Here is a 9032-nt window from a genome sequence, read left to right as displayed (position 1 = left end):
GACAGTACGGCGACTTCCTGTTTCAAATTTTTTTCCTCTTTTGCTTGACAAGGAGGATTCTTAGGAATCGGCTTCAAATGTCGTCCGATTTGTCACGAGGAATCGTCCGTTCAGATCTTCCCTTCAGATCTTCAACTGACCTCATTAATTAACACCTTTCTTTTTCCAAATTCTTAATAATGTCGCACCCTATGTTCTGATGAGTGTTTTATCACCTTACATAACGTTTCCACAACTTTCCAATCTAAAATCAAAGAAGCTATTCGCATTCGATGGGAGCAACCTACACTAAATCATCAACTTTATTATGTTAATTTAAAACTTTCCTATAATAATATCTTATTATTGTTTGTTTTTTTCAATGAGCATTTTGTTATACACTTTAAATTCAACTTTGTACTTTATGTAAATCAGAACTGAAGATGACAGAGGAACTTTCGAAACATGTTTTTAAAAAATGTCGTATATTTTCTTAAATTCGTGATGTATCTGCTGCCGGAGTCCAAACGTTTCTCTTTCTACTTTCTCATATAACTGACCGTAGTTGATACAGGACCATTGTCATATCCGATAAACCATTTCTCCTGAGATGATCTATCCGGATAGATTTTTATTAAGAGAGGGTAAAACAAGACAGTTTGACCAATGAACTAGTGGCATTCTGTACTAAAAATCTACCGAGTGATCATGAAACAACTTAGAAGAGTACAAAGCATGAATATTAATCGCAAAACATTTATCATCTACAGTTAAAAATTTATAAAAAAAAATTAATTCAAAACAGATAGATATCTCTATTCACAACACTATGCTAAGAAATGTTTTTTTCATGGCTGAACTAGAGGATTTATAGTGTCCTTACGTATTTCTAGAGGAATTCCATTCCACAGCCTGAGCTTTGTCCCATGAACTTGAAAGATCCTGCCTCCTTCCGTTTCTTTGAAGACTGAAGATCAACTGAGGATATTTCGTTTCATTCCTTGATAGGCATCTTAGAACTAAAAGCCTGAGCTAAACCGAGCAGACAGAACAATGTACAGAAACTCATCACCAACACCTAATTCCCGTTGCAGCAGTATATGGGTAAACTTATTGCAGAAATTACCTTCTGTAGGTGTTTATGTTTACAGACGTTTGTAGCATGATACTAGGTAATCTACATGAGTTTCTGAATACTACACTTTCTCAGATGAAACAAACTTGATCTTTCGAAAATTGATGCGATTATGAAATATATATGAAGCTATGGCTAACAAATATTTTCTCTATGTAGTTTGAGATTTAATGGTCGCCTCTGTAGAGCTATAATCACTAACATCTACATTTCAAAATGGCTACGTAACTTCGTTAATTACGTTGCCGTCAAACAAATAAAAAGGTAACTGCCTTTTCCTACTGTTTATTCAATCCTCTGTATGATCTTTCTGTAAGTCAGTTCCTTCGCTAATAATAAGAACTTATCGTTCCTATGATGGAGACCACTGCTTGAGCAAAATCTTGGAAAACTCTTTTCCATTGTAAGGCCTCAGTTCCACCACTTCTATCACCATTGTCATCACCGACACTGTCACTTTTATCATTGATGTCCACGTCAATGCCGGCATCTAGGTCAACGTCAAAATGAATATCAACGTTACCGTCACTGTCAATGTCACCTGCTCCAATTCCAAAACCAATATCAAAACCAACCGCTACACCAACAACAGTAGCAATATCAACACTAACACCATGGCCTGCACCAGCTTGAGCGCTAGCACCAACATTAGCACCAACATTAGCACCAGCACCGGCACCAGTACCGGCACCAGCACCAGAGCTAGCACCAGCACCAGAACTAGTACCCTGTCGTCCCTTTCAGAGTGAAGCAGTGGTAATCTGCTCGGGAAGGTCGTACTCACTTGTCCCTCTTTTATATCTCTAAATTCCATTTTACTACTGCTTTCTTGATAATAGACAGCATACACAGACTTGCCTCGGTTTGGTTGTGGTGGTGATGAGGCTTGAACAAGTGGCGATGCAACCTTGTAAATTATATCAAGGTTATCCTTATCTCTCTTATCCCAAGAACTGTACGAATCTTCTTGTCTTCTTTATTCATACGGAACTCCCAGCTTCACGAAAGCAAAAGCTTTGTTTTAAAATTTACATCATCTCCCGCCGGTGGGAACGCCATTCCCTTCTGAATTGGAAATACGTACTCTGCAGCCGGTTAATCGGGAGTTTGAACGTGACGGGTAACATTATATCTTGCATTTCGGATGAAGTTATGAATACTTTTGTTTTGTTCAGGGCCGTCTTGGAGGTTGTGAGCCCCCGTCATGACCCAGCCGTTACCGAACAGAAATCCAGTGTCTATATATTTATTGTCTTGTTCATCTTCCATTTCGATACGGCAGACAACGTTTTTATATTTCTTATGTTCCTCCATTCGGCTCTGAAATTGGATAAATGAATAAGTGTATTCTTGATCACGTCTCTTCGGCGGCTACAAATATCCAAGATGTCTGATACGGAGTAAGGGTACAGGGAATCCGAATTCGTTCCCAGAGTTCTCGGTTTCTTCCGTTCAAGTGCTTTTAACGTGCTTCTAACTTTAGTAGCGAGGGAACGAAAACATTTTTCAAGCTCTTCTTTGCTTTGCACGACTGAAAGGATTTGCAGACCGTAAGTCGAGACACAGGCGGCCCAAGCTCCAGCTGTGTGATGATCATCTTGCGAAAGAAGAGTCATGGCAAAATTATAAGAGTTTGTATGGGAATGTTTACGACCGCCCTTAGGAATAAAAAGAAATCAGCCAAATTCTCAATAAAAATACCACATTCTACTTCAAGTGTATCGCTTGCTATCTGACCGCTTACTATGTTGAAAAGAGCCCATTTTAGCGAGTTATCCATTTCTAGGTTTACTACGTACATAAGAGTAGCTGTACGTAGTAAACCTAGAGATGGATAACTCGCTAAAGTGGGTTCTTTTCAACATAGTAAGCGGTCAGATAACAAGCGATGCACTGTCACGGAAGTAAGGTGCTTACTCCGATCCAGGACTCCTCATGCGAACGCGTAAACCGAAAGACATTTATCACGACCGAATCTCCAGAAGAAGTCTCCTTTCTACAGCGGCCACCCCTTCTGGTTCTTATACATAATCTCTCGTTAAAAGTTATCCCTTCACAAGAGGCATTGGTCACGAAAATGCGTCCCAAAAGCCAAAATAGCCTTTGGAAAATTCCCAGATAATCACCGAGTGACAATAAGTGTAGGAAGCTTCGTGACAACGAATTCAAATAGACGACTTTTGTTTACAACAATAAACTCTTGTTGTACCGTTTCCCGTGTATACAAGTGTATCCCGTGTCATGCCGATGTTATACTAATTTCTAAATTATGTTGTTATATATGGTTATCGCCAAATAAGTAGTATGTCAGTTGCGCAATGAGTTACGCACCTCAGAAAAGGTGAAGATCTGCAACTAACCCCAATGTTTAAGAAAGTAACTTGATTAAAATTTCACTAGAACACGAAGCTGCCTCGCTGCCGTGTTACGTCCTTACTTTTCATACTTTCAAAGAGTTATTTTTTGCTTGATTTTGAACCTAGTTGGGTTGTGTCCTTTCCAAATGTTTGGGGTTTTTGGTTACTTTTAATCGTTTATCTGTTTATCCGTTTATGATTAACTTTATTTAATCTATTTATCATTTTTCATTAAAGGGGCCAGCCAGTGTATTACTGAGACCCTTCATTATAACTTTATGTCCCAAGCCTCTCACGGCTTTGTCGCTCTTTGTCCACTCTGATTGGCTAATCCTAATGGATAATGAGCGAGTAAACCGTGATAAAGAACCTTGAGTAGTTTGCCTTTATAGAGACTAATTGCTGAAGTGGAATGCTTTGTTATTTTTGAAATAGCAAGTTGCATTTAAAAAAGAAGAAGCCTCATTTAAAAAATATGAATTTTAGGTAAATTTTTGCTTGAAAAATACCTTATTTCGATTGAAAGGACAGGAGAAAGTAGGAGAGGGGGGTTCGATCATTTTTACAGAGCTTGGGCCGCCTTTGATAGGATCTCTTCACAAAACAAATCAATGGATGCATATGTGCGTGTTATGTAATAAGCTCAGTTATGCACGCATTCTGATTGCTTCTCACTTATGATCTATTGGAGGACAGACGTGAAGATGACGTCATCATTAAGACTTTTTTTAAATTCTTTATTATATAAAACAAATAGATTCCAAGTTACCGTGCGTCTGTTCAGTGATAGATCACAGAGGACGTAAAATGTGGTAAGAACATCAGTGACACACTCGGCTGCGTCTCGTGTGCCACTTTTTTGTTCTTACCACATTTTACGTCCTCTGTGATCTAATACTGAACAGACGCACAGCAACCAACTTGGAATCTATTTGTTAATTTGACGACAACAGTGAGCTTAGTATAATCTTTGAAGTAACACTGCCTCAAGCAAATCCTCCGCTCATAATTTCATGCACGCAAATTATCATATCAGCTCCAGTTACATTCTTGCCGCCAGCACTGTCGTGTTATAACTAACATTAGGCCGGCTGATAACCTATGATATCAGAGAATTCTGCTATGGTTTTGACTTATGCTATATCATAAACCCTCTTTCAGGTAAGGTTCCCCACCCATCTGTAAACAAGAATATTATTTTCCGTCCCCCTTCTCCCAGAAAAGAGTTCCCACTATCTGTATACCGGAACTACATCTGATTATATTCCGCTGCCCAACCCCCCTCCCCCAGATAACAGTCCCCACCGCCTGTATACCGGAAATACATTTTACTATACACCCATTACAGATAAGAGTCCTGCTCTATACCAATAATGACCTTCAAGGCGAAAGTCTCAATTTATGGTCTGTAAAAGGCATCTCCTCATTGAGGACCTCAGTTCTGTATAAACTGAAGCGGAAAGCTCGTGATCATATTCGATTTTCAAGTCATGTAGTAGGTGTGTCAAAAAAAGCGAGAGAAGAGTTAACTAATTTGTCAGTCATTGTGCAAATTGGTCGATGGACTGACTCCGTTACTTCTTAAATCTGTACTCTCATGAAACGCGATGTTTTAGCTAATCAGAACGCGCGATATATAGAAAACTTTACAATTGAAGAGTGTAATCATTCGTTTAGGATTTTAGCTAATCAGAACGCGCGATATATAGAAAACTTTACAATTGAAGAGTGTAATCATTCGTTTAGGATTCTTAATTTGTTGAATATTTATTTTTTTGGCTCGGGTGGATTTGAAAACGAAACTTCAACAAGGAACACGTCAGCAATACATGTAATAAGTAAACGGTAAGCAAAATTCCACTTGATGTAATTTCATAGTACAAGAAACACAAATCGGGTTTCGATGCTCGCGCTCGCCTTCCTCTGGCCTCGTCAATGTAATTTTTTTGCATTCCCCTCGGTACTTGAAAACGAAACTTCAAGACGATAAGTTGCTTGTAAACAGGAAATACTTTAGCAGGAATACGGGTCCGAAAACAAAACTCAGTGGAAAGCAATTCTGATCCTGCTATCATCGTAAATTTACACCACGTAACTTGTGGTAAATTAGCGATGATGACAAGTTTTCGTTTTCGTGAGGTGCATGCTCTAACATTAAAAAGCGTTGTAAATAAACGCACGTTATTTCACTTTTGGAAGGCGGGTATACCGTGTCTAAAAGAGATGTTACAGTCATAGATATAGCTTCGTCGGGAAGCAATTTTTCAGAGATTTTCCAGAAGTGCGCTTTTGTTGCGAAGAGATCACTCATCACAATGACCACGGCTATTGCTGGTTCATGTACGGTCATAGATGGGAATGATTCCCAGTGGGATAAGAAAACGCACAAGCTTTATTCAAAGAATGAAATTGGCAACGTACCAGGTCACTACTTGCATTTCGATGGCAGTTTGTTGAAAGCAGATGGAGACGGCGAGAACAACGGTGAGAAAAAATAATAATATGGTGTTAAGAAGATCGCTCGTCAAAGATATACTTTATCCTTCGGTTTTCGAGAATATTCGCGTAAGAATTTATAAGCGTTGTTAAACAAGGGTAGGTATGTTTTAAGTCCCGGTTGATATCCTTTGGAAGCCATTTATTGTTAGTCAATGAAACGGTATATTATTACCATTATTACCATTGCTGTTATCATCATCATTATCTTAATTGTTTTGTTGTCATTCAGGTTATCATTATTGTGTCATCAGTAGTTCGTATTACAACATCCTCTATTTGGGGCCAAAATATGCACGGATATTTGTCCACGGACATTACCTGTTCTAAGATGCGAACAGTTTTCTGAGAGCGGAGCTATTGACTGTTCGCTGGTACGACTTAATGAACAAAAAAATATATCCCTCCTTATGTAACAACCACAAAACGCTCTCTCAGATCTTGAATTAAATTTGAAACGAAGACTTATCGTGGTGGACGAAAGGTTTGAAAAATTGGAGAATATCACGTGGGCGGTGGAATATTCGGTCATGGGATTCGTTTAGACCATTCGCGCACGAGCAAAATATTTAATGGAGCATAAGTATTGTTATTGTTATCACAATCATTATTATTACCATTATCATCATTTTTAATATTATCATTAAGACTAGGTTTATCCATATTATTCATAGCGGCTAACGAAAGTGTAATCCTGGGTCTTCAACTTTTTCGAGTGAATTAAAGCCACATTATAGCAATATTTTGTGAATCGCCAACCAATGTTTGAATCATGAAGGGCAAGAAGAGAATATCAGTTGTTGATTTTCTCTTGAGGGCATTTAATATTTCATTTACTAGGAAGGCTCTTCATCCTTTTTTTTATAGCTAGTTTTATATTCCACGAAGCCCCGGATTGTGTGGACAACGAGGATGTAACTATTGTTATTCTGGAGCACGAAGAATCTCACAAAGTTATGGCCATTAACACACAGGATGACAAAGTCACTCTAGAGGTGCGTGACTGAAACCATTTCAGTCGGCTAGAAATTTAATCATCTTTGGTCACTGATCAAAGAACTTTTAAACTTTGTGGTGAAATAAATTCGTTTGACTCTCGATGTGGATCGGGGTGTTTTGACGGTATACTGCAAGACCTCCTAAGGCGATGGATAAGGTGACGCCTGTCCAGTAGCTTACCAAATGACTTAATTATGAGACAAACGATTAAGATTCACCGCAAGTACGACGAATAACCGTAAGCTTCCCTACAATTTCAACTCTTTAAAGGAATAAGGAGGCTTAAATTTACATATCATAATTATCATCTGTTTTGCCTGTGCGTGCCAATCGTCCAATTGCCCGGAGAGTTAACATTTACACTCAATTTCAATTCATTATCTATCGATCGGATCTATCGCTTATGCATGATACAATACAGATTGAGTTACAGCTTTGATTTTGGCCTAATTTTTGTCTATTCTGATAGGATCCGCCAGTGTCTCTAAGTCAGCTCACTAAGAGGGGCATAGACAAGTCCCATCCGAAAATTCTGTTTCAAAAGATATCGCGGGCAAGAGGGAGTGATGAGTTTTACTTTAAGTCACTTCTGGATGGTGCACAGCGAATTGTTGGATTTGACGAAAAGGGCAAGCCAATGAATACTACTGGAGTAAGGCCACGTCAATTAGCAAGTCTCTTCGAGATACGCTGAGTTAATATTTCCAGTTAGGCGCTGTCAACTTTTCTCAACTTTTAACACAACTTTCATGTTAAATTTATTTTAAATCAGAAACGTCCCTTGCGACAAGTAATAACACCTAGTAACAAAATTGTTATCCAGGAAACGCATGTTGGATAATTGGCGAATAAATTTTATATAAAAACTTCACCCGCGTAACTCCTGCCCCCCCCCCCCCCCTTAAGCCCCCTCAGGTACAGGTCCACTCATCTGTGATAGGAGATAGATCCGATTATTAGCCGCACCCTTCCTCCCCCACCTTCCCCCCCAAGATATAAGATGATCTTCAAGCCGAGAAATTTCTGAACTTTGTTTTGTTTCATTCCAGTAACGCTCATTTTTTAACTTTAACTTTGCTCCCAATATTGAAATGAATTCAATTTTATCTGACGTTTTAAAGCTTAGTTTAAAAAAACAGTAAATGAGAAACGTCTTTTGATCAACAGTGTTTTAGCTCGATTCAAAACTTATTTTTTTCATTCCGGTCATAAACCCCGCACGTTTACAAGCTCCCTTGGCTATAAACCTTTTCGACCATCACCTCCATTGTCATAATCATCAGACCGCTGTTGTTGGCGCACAAATTGCAACATATAGTTCACTCACAACATCCATCCCTTTTCGCGCAATTTCAAATTTACTTTCAACTATTTTATGCAATGGTTACAAATCGAATTTATCCCCAGTGCCTTGTCTTACGCAATCGCCTTTTTTCAGTCTCACTGCGCGTGCATTTTTCGCAGTTTCTCTGATCAGATTTCAATTCCAGCTGCCTAACTTTTGGTTTGGGCTGTTGTACGACTTAGGCCGTAAGAGACAAAAATCTTGAATAGAAAAAGGTGAGATAGTGATTGAATGGTGACAAATTATCATCAGTTTTGAATTATCAATGCGCGAATTTTGTTATTTTATTTGGCTCGGGTGTATTTGAAAATGAAACCTTTAATTATGATTGTACTAAAACAAGGAACACGTTAACAAGACCTGTAAGAAAACAAAATTAGAAAGCGAATTTCACTAGAACACGAAGCTGTCTCGCCGCCGTGTTACGTCCTTACTTTTCATACTTTCAAAGAGTTATTTCTTTGCTCGATTTTGAACTTAGTTGGGTTGTGTCCTTTCCAACTGTTTGAGATTTTTTGGTTACTTTTAATCGTTTATCTGTTTATCTGTTTATTATTAACTTTATTTAATCTATTTATCATTTTTCATTAAAGGGGCCAGCCAGTGTATTACTGAGACCCTTCATTATAATTTTATGTCCCAAGCCTCTCACGGCTTTGTCGCTCTTTGTCTACTCTGATTGGCTAATCCTTCAGACTCAGCTTTAAAAGATTTCAGAACG

The 9032-nt window shown here is 38.5% G+C and overlaps 2 protein-coding genes across 2 annotated transcripts; one reads left to right on the top strand and one right to left on the bottom strand.

Annotated features, from left to right (window-relative positions):
• Positions 1-1443: 1443 nt before the first annotated feature.
• LOC131768730 (uncharacterized protein DDB_G0282077-like) lies at positions 1444-2383 on the bottom strand. Its single transcript, XM_059084457.2, has 3 exons — positions 2275-2383; positions 1899-1999; positions 1444-1851 (listed from the first exon to the last, which is right to left on the bottom strand). Exons 1-3 carry the CDS (start codon positions 2381-2383, stop codon positions 1444-1446), a joined length of 618 nt encoding a protein of 205 aa, XP_058940440.2.
• Positions 2384-5677: 3294 nt separating this feature from the next.
• On the top strand, positions 5678-7837 carry LOC136283891 (uncharacterized). The gene is made up of 3 exons (XM_066173454.1): positions 5678-5955; positions 6835-6962; positions 7436-7837. Exons 1-3 carry the CDS (start codon positions 5787-5789, stop codon positions 7658-7660), a joined length of 522 nt encoding a protein of 173 aa, XP_066029551.1. The 5' UTR covers positions 5678-5786; the 3' UTR covers positions 7661-7837.
• The last annotated feature ends 1195 nt before the right edge of the window (positions 7838-9032 follow it).

The sequence above is a fragment of the Pocillopora verrucosa genome, chromosome 10, assembly GCF_036669915.1.
Source record: "Pocillopora verrucosa isolate sample1 chromosome 10, ASM3666991v2, whole genome shotgun sequence".
NCBI lineage: Eukaryota > Metazoa > Cnidaria > Anthozoa > Scleractinia > Pocilloporidae > Pocillopora > Pocillopora verrucosa.
This window is presented reverse-complemented; position numbering and strand designations above follow the sequence as displayed.

What these genes read in the sequence shown, in the direction of transcription:
- LOC136283891 (XM_066173454.1), top strand. Translation starts at nt 5,787, where the DNA reads ATGACCACGGCTATTGCTGGTTCATGTACGGTCATAGATGGGAATGAT. An exon ending in TGGAGACGGCGAGAACAACG is followed by an intron (nt 5,956 to 6,834) that starts GTGAGAAAAAAT and finishes TTTTTTTTATAG; the next exon opens with CTAGTTTTATATTCCACGAA. An exon ending in ATGACAAAGTCACTCTAGAG is followed by an intron (nt 6,963 to 7,435) that starts GTGCGTGACTGA and finishes CTATTCTGATAG; the next exon opens with GATCCGCCAGTGTCTCTAAG.
- LOC131768730 (XM_059084457.2), bottom strand. Translation starts at nt 2,383, where the DNA reads ATGGAAGATGAACAAGACAATAAATATATAGACACTGGATTTCTGTTC. An exon ending in CGGCCCTGAACAAAACAAAA is followed by an intron (nt 2,000 to 2,274) that starts GTATTCATAACT and finishes CACTTGTTCAAG; the next exon opens with CCTCATCACCACCACAACCA. An exon ending in GAGATATAAAAGAGGGACAA is followed by an intron (nt 1,852 to 1,898) that starts GTGAGTACGACC and finishes TCACTCTGAAAG; the next exon opens with GGACGACAGGGTACTAGTTC.